Raw genomic sequence first — 13,234 nt, forward strand, 5'->3', positions numbered from 1 at the left:
CAGCCTCCTTCTCACCAAAGTCTCAGCCAAGGATCTGAAAACAGAAAAAAATCGATGGTATAAAAGAAGAGGTATCATCCACCTTAGTCCTTCACCTCTTCATCCACTTCCACATGCCTCCCAGTGCAATTTAGCACACCTGGGTGGGTCACGGCCCTCGATAGCATCCTCTAAATCTTTAACTGATGGGTATTTCAGTCCTAGTGTGTACAGGTGTGCTTCTTGCTGTTGGCACCTACAGGCCAACCTGAAGAAGGGACGGTCGCAGGACTCCAGGTGTCATCAGGACATGCCTGTGACCCGCAACGCGACGTAGTGCAGGGATGCTCGACTGAGCTGTCACATCCACACGGCTCAGCTGAGGAGATCTCAACCTGGGGTGCTGCTGTTGGAGACAAAATCCTGAGGCCCTTCCAGCTGTCTTCTCAGGAGAAGGCTTCGAGGACATCCAGTCCCACCGCCTCTGCAAGCTGACCCAGAGGCTGTTGCGGTACTGGCAGCAGGGCCACTGCTGCAGCATACAGGGAGAGTGGTGGCACCTGGCCGGCTTGGAGACCCTTTGCTTCTACCAGAGCGAGGACCTCCATGGACTGACGTGCTGCTTTAGCACTGCCGAGGCCCCTGAAAAGAGGGCGATGTTTCTGGAGAGCAGACAAGTGAGCCAGAAAGAGGACCCAGGAGCTCAAGTCGTACGTGTTAATAACGAGGCCGTTTGTCCTTCCTTGGAAGCACGGTGTTATCCAGGGATTATCTGAGCCGTTTACTGCAGGGTACCAGCCAATTTATCTTTCAAACGGCCGTGTTACTGCCTGTGGGAAAGTCGGAGAAACAGACTCGCACAGGAGCACTATTTAACCAGGGAAATGCCTATTGCACTACCCGTGGGCCAGATCCAAACCCATTTAACTCATCTGAAGCCTCTCCCTTGCTATTCCAGACCACTGGGTCTGACTCCTGTTGAAGGAAGAAAAGGAGGAAAGCTGTGTCTCTTCGCTCCAAGCTGATGTGGACTGCAGGGCAGCATCACGTGCAGTCGGTATCTCCCTCAACACACAATTCTGCTGTCCTCCCAGCTTTTCTACACTGGGGGGTTAGCCATTTCATCAGGTGTTTTGAGTGAGCTGTTTGGAAAGGATGACATTTTAAAAACTGCTTCTAAATCTTCAGCACTTACAGCAATGGAAGGAAAAAAAAAAAGAAAAGAATGAAAGAAAATTCCTGAAAACCATCTGTCCCTGCGAAACTCTGCATCACCCACCCGAGCCCTCTGAGCGCCTCAGCCAAGGCAGAGCAGGCAGCACAGCCTGCTCACGGGGGGCTGGAGGTGGGCAGGATGCCTCCCTGCAGCATCTCTGACCCCAAGCTGCCACATCTCGCTTCCTTCCTCTTAGCAGCCTACCTGCTAACAGCACGTGTCACCCCCTGGCCAAAGGGCATCGCGAGCGGACACCGAGCTCAAAGGCACAAGAGTGACCCGTTCCCACTCTCCCTCCCACCCCTAAAAAGAAAAGAGGCACACAGGTATTTGTACAGATAATCAAGTGCATGGCACCTGTGAAGTTCCCCTTTTTTTTTTCTTTTAATCAGGTCCCACTTGTCCATCGCTCCTGGGAGCTGGGCACAAGCAGCACAGAGCATGCCGACCGCAGCCTGGGATCGTTTTGGGGTCGGCTGTCCTCGTGGCATGCACCACAGACGAACTGAACATCATTCTCTAGCGGAGGAGTTGAAATCTGGGCAAAGTGCTTTGTGCCTTTGACCCTCAAAACAAACAAATGGAAACCACAGCAAACGGGCAGGAAAGGGGGAAAGGGGAGGGAACAAAGCGAGCCATGGATTTCCCTGTGTCGTACTGACACAAAGGGAAAATAAAATTCACACAGAGCACACTCTTGCAGGTGATCCAGACATTGTCATGTAAGCAATCAAAGGTAACCACAACAGAAAGAAAACCAAAGGATAAAAGTTTACCCAAACAACCTCCAAAATGGCATGAGTGACGACATCCCAGAAATATTGGGCTTTCTTAAATAGGGCCACTCATGCTTTCAGCCCCTACTGAAATAGAACAATTACACAAGGACTTTTTCTTTCTTTTTTTTTCTCCCCCCAAAGAGCAAACAATCCCGTTTTTTTTTCAGATCATTTTTCTGCTTTTGTGTTTACCGTCCATGCATCTAACACCCAAGACATCACCGTCACTCACACGGTCTGATCACATTGCTTTTTGAACAAAAACCAGAACAGAGAAGGGGAGCCAAGAAAAAAAAAACAATGTAATGAAAATAAAGTGCCGCCCACAAAACAAACCCCAAAACCAAACCCATCTCTCTTTTTTTTTTTTTTTTTAAGACCACAAAAATGAACCAACCAAAACCAGAAAACAAAAACTGAAATAACCCAAAGGAGAAAATGAGAGTGATTAGAGGGAGGGGGGAAATACAAACAAAAAAACGAACACTAACAACCCAAAATAAAAAAACAAAAACTAACCAGCTGAATTGGGAGTTGAGGGTGAGTTAGCCTGGCTTCCATGGGCTGACACATTGGTAGCCGTGACAGCCGTTTTGGCAGCATAAATATTGGCTTCCTCTTGAAATTTACCTATGTTCTTCTTGTACCGGATTCTCTTATTTCCAAACCAGTTTGATACCTAAAGCGAGTTTAAGAAAAGACAAAGACGTTAACATTTCTGCTCTGGAAACCGTGGCTGGGTGAGGAATGAGGATTAGTTCAGGTTAAGCATGTATCACGTTCTTTTTTTCCCAGTTTGATTAGCCATTAGGGAGCACCTTCTTCTACCTGTGCGTGCCATCCCAACCCCTGGAAAGACAGTGGGACCCTCCTGGGATCACCAGGTTTGTGCAGATACATCTGGTTCCTCTGCAGATCGGACTGCCATCGAGGGAACCCTCTATAGGAACTGCTAGACCCACCCCACAAAAATATCAGATGGGTTTAAAAAAAACAAGAAAGCCAAATGACCCTGAAATTGCAGGATTTGAAAATGAGCACGTTTCTTTTCGGTACTTTGTATTTGCCTTCTCCACAGCATCCCTTCGACAGGGACAGCAGTACAATGCGCTTCCTCCCTCTCTTCCCAGATGCACTTTCTCCTCCTTTTAGAGAAGCCTGTGTGGCTCCCAGGAAAAATACTCAGTGAATTTACTCAGACCTGGCAGATGCACAAAATTGCCTTGATATTATCTACGCTCTGTTTTTTGATCCATCGAAGTTAAATCAGCACAAAATGCTGGAAGTGAATGCTTTTCATCCAGCTGAGCTCTGCTCCCTGTGATACAGCGTAAGCTGAGAGCTAGCCTGGGAGCACAGAGCACCTTCAGGGTGAGGCTGGACGGGGAGCATGGGGCTCATCCCAAGACCTAACTTTGGTCCCAAGGAAGAAGTGTGTCCCTGCTGGGTGTCTGGATAAATATCCCAAAGTTTGCATGTCAGCAGTGCAGCACAGCAACAGCAAATTTTGAGGCTGTGCAACCAGGTGGGAGTAACCAGCCAGAGCTGCTTCAGCAGAGAGAACATCAGGTTACTTCCTGAACCACCATGAGCTCTGCATTCCCCAAATCAGCCCTGCTGCTGCTGAACTTGTTCATTTGTGGCCACTATGTTGCAGTCAACAATTCCAGAGAGGCAGGGAAGATTCAGCCTCGAGTTTGGGATGCAGCTCTCAGCTCCTCTGATGACACTGGACATACAGAAGCAGGGGAATGTCTTCCTGGCTACAGGTCTCGAAGCAGAAAACAACTTGCAGCCACCACTGACCTTGTTTTAGAAAGCTTAACAGGATGAAGAAGACAGGCAAATGCCAGAGGATGCTGTAACTGTCCCACAGGACCTTCACCCCGCCTGGGATTGTTTGGAGCTGGGACTCCGAACTGATCAACCCCATTAGTGGGACTCAGACGACTTTCTTGTTTGCTTGCTGGTGAGCAGTGTCGATAACTGAAACCTGTAAGATTTATTCCTATGATGTTTTCTGTCTGCAGTGCCAGGTTAATGGTTGGACTTGATGATCTCAGAGGTCTTTCCCAACCTAAATGATTCTATGATCCTATAGAGAGCTCAGTGACTTCTATAGAGAGGTGGCTTCATCTGCCAATTTACCTGTTACTGAATTGCACGTACCCAATCCTGTGCTGTTGCAGTGCAGTAAAAAGAAATATAACATGCAGAGACTCCAGGGTGGCAAGAAGTAATAAATCAGCACCCCACCCAGATCTGAGAGTGAATATTCAATGGCACCAGGAGCAGGCACTGCTTGTCAGGAGCCCCGTTCCCCTTCTCGGTCCAGCTTTCTCATTAATGACCACGTCCTCCTTCGCAGCCTCCCCACTCGGCTGATAAGCACAGCATTTCTCCTGGGCATTTTCTCTTCGCGAGGGAGAAGTTGTAAGTGCGAACAGATGAATTAAAAGTGAGAGGGGAAGCATCAGGACAGCTGTAGTTTTCCTGGAGCCAATACGTGCGGTCTCTCGCAGGTAACTCTGAAGCGAATCAACGTTTGGGTCTTCTGGCACAGGGGATGCAGTCGGAGTCACTCGGCAGGCATTCAACACAGTGACGACACCTACCCTTGGATGCTGCTGCTCCTGCTGAAGGCAGACATGCTCTCACAAGGACACCAGATGCTACTGCTGTCTTCAGTTTACTCAAGTGATGAACAGGCATGTGCCTTGGGGCTGGAAAGAGGCCCAAGACGAGGAATGCAACAGGAGCCTAGAGGGAGCGCTAAGCTCACATGAGGACAAGACTACCAGAGGCAATTTACTGGCTTTCAGTCGGTCAGCTTGCTCCAAAAAGTGAAGAAATAAAGAAGGGCAGGCCTGAGTAACGCACAGTTGAACACTTCAAGTACTGACTGTTCTCCTCACAAATCCCAGCAGCTCCCAGGTCAAAACTACAGACTGCAGGAACTATATGGCTGCCTCAAATGTATGGGAATAATTCAATTGGTCTTTATCAACAGCCTTTCTTTGAAGGATAAGCAAGTCGGGGAGATGTCATGTTCAGCAGCACAAGAGTAACAACAGAGAGAAATGACCTGGGGAAGCCCACCCTCCTTGGGCACAAACTACAACCACTAGCCTGTTTGACCCAAACCCTTCCCACCAGGACCTTGCTCCTTCGACCTCATCTGGAAAACTCTGCTCAACTCTTCCTACCGCCTCCAGAGAAGGGACTTTCAACTCAGACAAGCTCTTCTTGCAAACCATCACCGATTCCCCGAGCAGAAGACTGCTTCTTGCTGGATCATTCCTGTGCTGTTAACCCCTCGGCTGCACACAGCCATTGCTGTGTTAAGTCTGCATCCCTCCCAAGTCCTCTTCGAGACTTTCCTTCTCCATCCCCAGCTTCATCCTGCAAGACTGCTGTCTACTCTCCTATCCACTGCACTAGCCTGCTCTAAACCCATTTAGTAATTCAATGTTTCACACTGGGGAGGTCTGGAGTGCCCTTCGACATGTTACAGTTTCCTTTAGCAGCCTTTGCTGTATTTCTGGGATCTCTCACCTGTGAGACTGTGATGCCGCATTTCTTGGCTAGCTCTTCTTTGGCTTCCTCACTGGGGTAAGGGTTGCTGAGATGGGAATAGAAATACTCATTCAGGATTTCTGTAGCCTGCTTGTTGAAGTTTCGTCTCTTCCGCCTTAGTGTGAAGAAAGAAGGAGAAACAGAAGGAAAAGGAAAGGAAATCAGTGCCAGGGATCCAGAAACAGGAATACAATTTTAGATGCTCTGACTTTCTCCATTTCCCTCCCTCCTTCCCCTTCTCCTGGATGCAATGGACTCATGGCCATGAATCTTCTCATCTGCACCTTGCAGGTGACTCCTCTCTCTGCACCTTCCAAAGCAAGTCTCTTCAAATTATCGCTGCATCCTTCAGCTCACAGAAGTCTCTTAACACTGGCACCCAGCTCCCACACCTGGGAAGGTGACTCCTGACACCTGGCTGCCCTGGCCGAAGATGTCAGTGCTACTCTGCAAAGCTCTGTGCTGAGAAAGCAGCTGTAGATCCTTCCTTCCGTCACATCTAAATGAGCAGTGTGCAGTTCTGGGGACCTCCCTGAGACACAGGCTGAATGTCTTGTATTTCTCTCCCCTCCCTTGCTAAGCCCCAGTCCAAACGATAAGGAGGATAAACAGTCCCAGGGGCTCAAGACCAGGAGCCCCTACCCTTCTAATCCTCCTCAATTCCCCCCTGAAGCTCAGCACCTCTCCCAGGCCTGAACAAGGCTGCGCAGTGGCTATGCAGAAAGGTCTGGGCAAGCGAACTTACCGTGCGTCCAGAAATCGGGAGCGCAAGATCATGACGGCTTCACACGTGCTTTGCTTCAACTGCATCTGGATGGAGCTGAACTTGCGGTGGATGATGCTCACCATCCGCTCGATCTCCTTCGGCGAGATGGGTCGGGTCCGGCTCTGCTCGCGCAACAGGTTCATCACGTGGGTGGTGAACTCGTTGCATGCCTGGGATGGCAAGAAAAGCAAAAGAAACCCCAGGATCGGAAGGTCATTCGACGGCGTCAAGGACAACACGGAGGCAACGCAGCTAAGGAGGGAGACGCAAGGTGAGGCCTCGATGGCCAGGGTTTGTTAGGGCAGACCCGCAGCGAGGGTCAGCTGCTCTCACCGGCCATGCAGAGGGACCAAGAGACCCCCAGCGCACGCAGAGCCAAAGGCAGGAGCCAATATTTTGCTCTCAGAGATCACAGATGGAGATGGTGCTGGTGAAGCTCTAGTACCCATAAAAAGTCCCAGCCCTTACATTTTTTCTGGGCAGGACTGGGGGAGCTCCAGCTGAATGTGAGGGCCACCAACCTTTCAGCCCTTTGTGCCTCCTCCCGCTGCCCCAGCACCACGCATCCTGCAGAGCCCCCCGTGCTTCCCACAGAGACACAGCCCTGCTCCAGGCTCTTAGGACATCAGATGAGAAGTAAATAACGATAATAATTAAAGCCTGAGTGAGGTAGGAGCCCTGACAAGTAAGGGCAAGCAGGTAATAATCCCAATTAGCTTGCTGCTGGCAGAGCGCTGCCTGGCTGCTCCTGCTGTCCCCATGCCACGTTGTGAGGACAGGGGGGGATTTTGGGGCTGGATGAAGGCAACTTCATTGCTCTCTCCCCCACCTCCTCAAGGGCAAAATGGGATCCTCCAATTCTCAGAACCAGTCTGGGATCCAAGCCCCCAAAACCAGGCTGAAAGCAGCACCAGGACACCGATTGCTTGAGCAGCTTTACTGCTCCCAGGACATGGGCAGATGCTCTGGGGACAGCATAGGGAAAAAGAGACTAGAAGGGGAAGGAGAAACTGATTTTGTGGACTGGTGACATGGGCTTGACTTACTATCTGCCGCCCCACGCTTCCAAGCTTCTCCAGCAATTTGTGCCCCTCTGATCATCATCCCTAGGTCCAGCCCATGAGCACTTCGGGAGGTGACAGATCCCCACAGCTCAGACCCAACAGGGACATGTCACTGAGGCCAGCAGAGCCCCTCAAATCGCCCATCACCAGCTTCATCTACCAGCCCCGACCTCCCCGGGGTGAAGTGCTGGCTGAGCAGCGGTTGTAAGAGCTCTGAGCCAGGCGACTCTTTATTCCCAGATGCCTGAGCAATTTCAGCTTGTCTCCTCGTGAAATAAGAGCATTAAAGGCACAATTGCAGGAGAGCGCCGTGCTGTCACAGTGGCAGCCAGACACCGTGTGGAGCCAGGCCAGCAGCAAGGGGACTGGAAAGAGGGGAGCAGAGTCGAGAGCGCCGTCCTGAACCCAGCTTTTGGAGGGCTGCAGATGGCGATACTGGCTCTGCCTCTCCGCAGCTGCAAAGATGTGGCCCGGCCCCATTTCTAGAGCATCTTGGTGGTAAAAATGACTCTGTAAATGGGTTGTGAGAAGGAACAAGCCACGGGAAGGTGCTGGGTGAGACGTGGGTGCATAAGTGTCCATTTGGGGGGCAAAAATTGTGCAGAAACAAAATCAGAACAACTAAACAAACAAACAAAAACTACCTAAGAGGAGGAAGGAGCAGAAACGCCTTCCCCAGAGCCTGTGCCCTTGCAGCAGAGTCCTCCCCATCTCTGCCCTTCCTGTATCTCTCCTTGGGCTCGGATGCCAGAGGACTTGGGGTCTCTCTCCTTTGGGCCTGGGGCCTGAAAGATGAGCTGTGACGTGCTCTCCACCCGTACCCCCGTGAGATGGCCGAGCTGCCCCTGTGTGCCACGCCGCCACTGCGTACGCGCCTCGAGGGAGCTGTAGCAGCGGCTGAGGACAGCCACGAAGGTCACCCTGATAGCACACCCTGCCCGCTCCCCGGGCCCTGCCGCCCCCTCCTCATTTAATGCACTCTCCAAGCGCCTTTAACGACGTGACCGTGCTCTGCTTCTCCAACCACAGGCCTGGCTGGCAACGCGGGCTCCAGCCCCGAGCTGCGGGTGCCATCAAAGACAACCAGGCCCTTAGGAGGAAGGGCCTGCCTCGCTGCTCTGCACCGTGAAGGCTGGAGGCCTCAAGATGCTGCCCGGCAGCCTTCATGTGGCCAAGGAGGCACATATAAAGGGGTGACATGTCCCCTAGCTCCGCTAACACCTGGTTAGCTAGGTGGGAGGGCGGTGGGGCTAGCTTGCTCTTGGGTAAACAGATCTGAAGCAGCTGCGCCCGTGCAGGCCTCAGCCCCAGAGTCTGCCCTCAGCCCCGCCATCGCGGCAGGGGACGGCGCTCAACCGGAGAGCTGAAAGCGCCGCCCGGCCCCTGGCTGCAGAGCAGGCTGTGCACCCAAAAAGGAGGGACACTTTCTTGCTCGCACTCCATAAACCAAAACCTCTGGGGAGAAACCACATTCATCACAAGGGCAAGTCGCGCGGCAGAGAGAAGTCTGCACAACATCTGGAAGCATTTGAAAGAAAGCGATTTGGAGCTTTGGCTTGCAAAAGCTTCTCATGCAATTGTCAGTGTTACTAATAGCTGCATTCATGACCCAAATAGTTTTTCTTTTCTTCTTCTTTTTTTTTTTTCCTTCCAAGAATCATTTGCCACAAGAAAAAAGCCACTTCCCCCCTCCACCCCCCCCTTCTGGAAAATTAACTTTTGAAGCAGAGGAAATATTCAAGAAACATTTTGACTCAAGCTTTGCTTTAGGGTCTTTGGAAAACTGCCTGCACCATGACCAGCACCTCAAAGAGGAGTCCCCCTCTGACAGGGCCAATTTTGGGCAAAATGGCAGGGGAGGAGTGAAAACTGAAAATCAAGGGGGGGAACACATACCAAGCCTATTTTCATGGCCCATCTCAGTGCAAAAAAAAATATGAAAGGGTTCTCCCAACCCTAAAAAATCACGTTTTCACTGTAACACAAAGCAACAGTTTGCATTTGCCCATGCACTCCTAACAATAGATGTCAGTAGCGAACCAGGCTGCGCACATCCAGCTCGGCAGTACCGGACGGCGGCTGCTCCATGTCCCCACACAGCATCCCCAGTCCAGCCCTGCCCCGCACCACGAATGAGCCTGTTACCTGCTCGTACTTCTCCAGCTCCGTGTGGTAGATCTGCCGGATCTGGGAGAGTTTGGCTCTGTAATCAGAGTGCTCCACCGAGTTGTCAGAGCCGGCTCCTCCTGATGCCGCGGCGGCGGCGGCAGCAGCGGCTGAGCCTCCTCCTTTTTCGGGGCCCGCCACCCCCTCGGCCAGCAGCATGTTGTCTAACCGCATCAGCTGGGGGTCTGTGGGCTCCTCTTCCTGCGCTCCCCGGATGCTCAGCACTGCACAGAGACACAAAGGCAAGAGCCTGAGTCGCATCTGGTGGGTCAGCAAGGACAAGAGCAGACCCATGGTGGGGAAGGGGAGCGGTCCAGCACAGCTCTTGGTTCGGCTCACCAACACCAACTGAAACAACAGGAGATTTACCAAAACTTGCCCAAATAAGTGGCATGGACCACATCCCGATCCATGCACAGGATGGCAAGTTGAGAGGCTCTAATCCAAACCTCAGCTGTGCACGGCCTGATCCTGCACCATCAGCCCCCAGCACCCCAGCCCTATAGAAGGAGGAAATGCAGAGCCCAGGGCTGGCCGTGCCTCAGTTTCCCTCTTTTTAAATAAGAGGGCTAAAGCACAAGGAGCTGTTAGCCGCCGGAGGGAAAAAGAAAGAAACAAAGTATGGAATAAATTTTATTATTTGGAAAACGCCTTCTTTTAGAATCTGGTCGTTCCAGTGAAGTCTAAACCGTGCTAAGAAAAGGGGCAACAATAAATCAATCCACACAAAATGACTTGCCAAGGAGAGAATTTTTCTCCCCTTTTTGTACTCGCTGTTTCAATTACTGCTTCAAGTAAAAGTCATTCTCCTTTGAGTGCTTTCCTGTAAAAATGACATGGGAGCACCCCGACCGCTCGGAGCGCCGGGTGCCTGGCTGGAGCCCGGCTGGCGGCAAAGAAGAAGACGGAGGCATGCTGCACAGACGACACAAAAGCTTTCACACCCATATGTATTGATACATAAACACACGCACATGCAAAATTCTGGGGTTTTCATCATGTGGCAATGCCATTTTGGTTACGCCTGCAGTCTGTGTTTGCACACACAGACACGGCCTGTGGTTTCCACAGGTGTGCACATCTGCAAAAATATAAAACAAACCCTTGACAAGTGAACAAAAAAGACATCTCCTAAGAGAAATGAGTTGTATTTTCTCATCTCATCTGTCACAAGGACCCAAAACACTGTGTAAACTCATGCACATCCCTCACGCACACGCACCCGGAGCTGGGTGATGTGTGGACTTTAATCAAGCTGTGCCTGCTTACACCTGAGATGGGTCCGACCCCCTTCTCTGACCCCCTAATCCGCAGCAGAAGCATAAGCAAGTGATTTTCACCATCGTTTAAAAAATGCATCTAAAGTCAGTTGCCGATATGGAGTAAAACCAGAGCAGCTGAAAAATACAGCCAAGCAAGGAGTGTGTTCCTCCTCAATCAGGAACAAGTTAGAGAAGGATAGAGTTATTATCAAAATCACTCAAAGTAGAAGACCCTGTTGAGAGGTTTGGATAACACAGGGTAAAAGAGCTTTTTAAAGCCCCAGTCTCCTCTGAAAACACTGTTTTCAAGACCTTAATATTTATTGGCATTTTTGTGATTAAAACATTCACTGTCAACAAAGGTGGGAAAGTTGAAGGGGGAAAAAAGAAAGAAAAAAAAAACAGCAACAGTAAATTTGCCAATAAAATGAACTAATACTAAATAACTCCACACTAGGGATAATCGTGTATGTAAAGAGGGATGGCAGCATGGGGCCAGATCCGGATGCAGATGCCAATTTTAGAGCTACAGGAGTCCCGAGAAGCCAGGTCTGAAATTTCTCTCCTCCGCATGGCAAGACTAAGTCTTCCATTAAAAAAAATAAATCATTAAACAAAAGCACATCAAAAGCCCAAATACAAATGCGAAGCAACACAGGTTAAAAAAAATAACAAAAAAACCCCAACCAAATAAAAAACAGAGTTGCCAAAACAGGTCCATCTGGATTTCAAAAGGGAAATATTTTTAGATTAAAAATCTGAGGAATCATTGACCTGACAGGTAGGTACAAGTGATTAATTAGTTTATGTTTAGAGAGCTGCTTCGTGATGAAAAGCACAGCGTAGCCGCTGCGCTTTGGTACTGCGCGGCACGAAGCACACGCAGGGAGCACAGGCAAATTTTGGTGCCCGCACATTGCCAGCACCCTCCAGACACACGTCCCCGGAGCAGCCACCAAAACGCCACCGTGGCCAGGGACCATGGGGAATTGACAGAGGTTTGGCTGGCCAGCCGGAATAACACTGCTGAGTAAATAAATGAAAAGGGCAACGTGTCTAAGCAGAACTGATGCTGCCTATTTATCCCTGGAAGGCTGCACTCAGACAAAATGATTATTTAAAAGCTCCTTTTTTATCTTCCCAGAGCTGCACCCGGCTCGAGCGCTGCTCCTGCCAGGGTGCCCGAGGTGCCACCCCCAACCCCAGCAGAGGACCCGGTGCCACTGGACCCGTTTGTCCCTCCTCGCCTCCCCTCTGCTCCTCTAGATGTGGTTTGGAGATGCCGCTTCTGCCGGCTGTCTTGGAAAGGGGGAGGCAGCCGGGAGGGAAATCTCCATCCCTAGTGACCATCAGAAAACGCCAGCAGAAGCAGGCAGCGTTCAGCACGGAGGGGACAGGGACATTTTATGGCCACACCGAGCCACCCCAGCGCAGCTCCCAACAGACCAGGAGCATCGGCGCTTCTCTCGTCCCTGCCCTGGCACCCAGCGCCCACCATTTGCTGCTCCCGATTAAAGAGAGGGAAAGGGAAAACAACAAAAAAAAAAAGAGATAGTGACTGCAAGCGGGGGGTGCTGGGGGAGGAAAATTCATGCAAGACTTTCTGTCCTTGGCCGCTTTCCTGCTGGCTTGGCAGCCCCGAGAGCCGCAGCAAATGCCGCTAGAGGGTGCTCAGCCCTCGCTGAGGGCCCCCGCTGGCTCAAAAAGCATTTTTGTACAGACGTATGTACACACACACACACAAATTATATATACGTATATATGTATTTTAAAATCAAAGCAAAACCACACACCTTGTCCCCGTTTGCACTGTTGCAAAACGCTCCTGAGCTCGCTGCACAGGGGAACACCACGCATCGAGCACGGCCACCCTGTGACCGTCACCCACACCAGCACCAGGAGCAGCTGGGGACCACCAGAGCCATATGGTCTGGCCACAGACACCCCCACGGTCACAGAGACGTGTTCTCCTTCTCCTGCTCTCCCTGCAGGGTGGGCAGCCCCAAAAACAGGCAGTGGTCTGGAGGCATCACAACGTGGGTGACAGTGACCCCGAGAGAACCATGGCGCACGACCAGCACGTATCGCTGAGTCCCATGCACGGGGTCAGGCCTAGGTTTTCTCCTCAGGTATTTCCAGCAGCTGAGAAATGGCGCCTGGGCTCCCTTCTCTCTCTCCAGCAAGAATAGCTCCCCGCTCCCTGCCTGCCCAGGATGCGGGATGGGAACGGCACAGAGTCACCAGAGCTTTCGGCACAGGAGCCAAGCAAGCAGAAACCTCTCCTCACCAAGGCCAACGCTTCAGCCCTTCAACTCTGCTCTCCACTCCTTCCAAAGCCTCCAGACCAGCAGTGCACTCTCATTTCTCATCCTCGTGTCCCTCTCGAGCGCTGCTGCATGCGGTTATGTATGGCCAAGGCTCCCAGG

At 51.2% G+C, this 13,234-nt stretch overlaps 1 protein-coding gene across 1 annotated transcript in view; it reads right to left on the reverse strand.

The window, feature by feature from the left end:
- The window catches only part of PBX1 (PBX homeobox 1), a 125,899-nt gene that overhangs the window by 15,128 nt on the left and 97,537 nt on the right, over positions 1-13,234 (reverse strand). The window contains 4 exon segments of the mRNA XM_040564720.1: positions 2,494-2,653; positions 5,530-5,665; positions 6,296-6,486; positions 9,526-9,770. Of these exon segments, the coding sequence (XP_040420654.1) occupies positions 2,494-2,653; positions 5,530-5,665; positions 6,296-6,486; positions 9,526-9,770 (732 nt within the window).

This window comes from Cygnus olor, chromosome 8, assembly GCF_009769625.2.
Source record: "Cygnus olor isolate bCygOlo1 chromosome 8, bCygOlo1.pri.v2, whole genome shotgun sequence".
Taxonomy (NCBI): Eukaryota; Metazoa; Chordata; class Aves; order Anseriformes; family Anatidae; genus Cygnus; species Cygnus olor.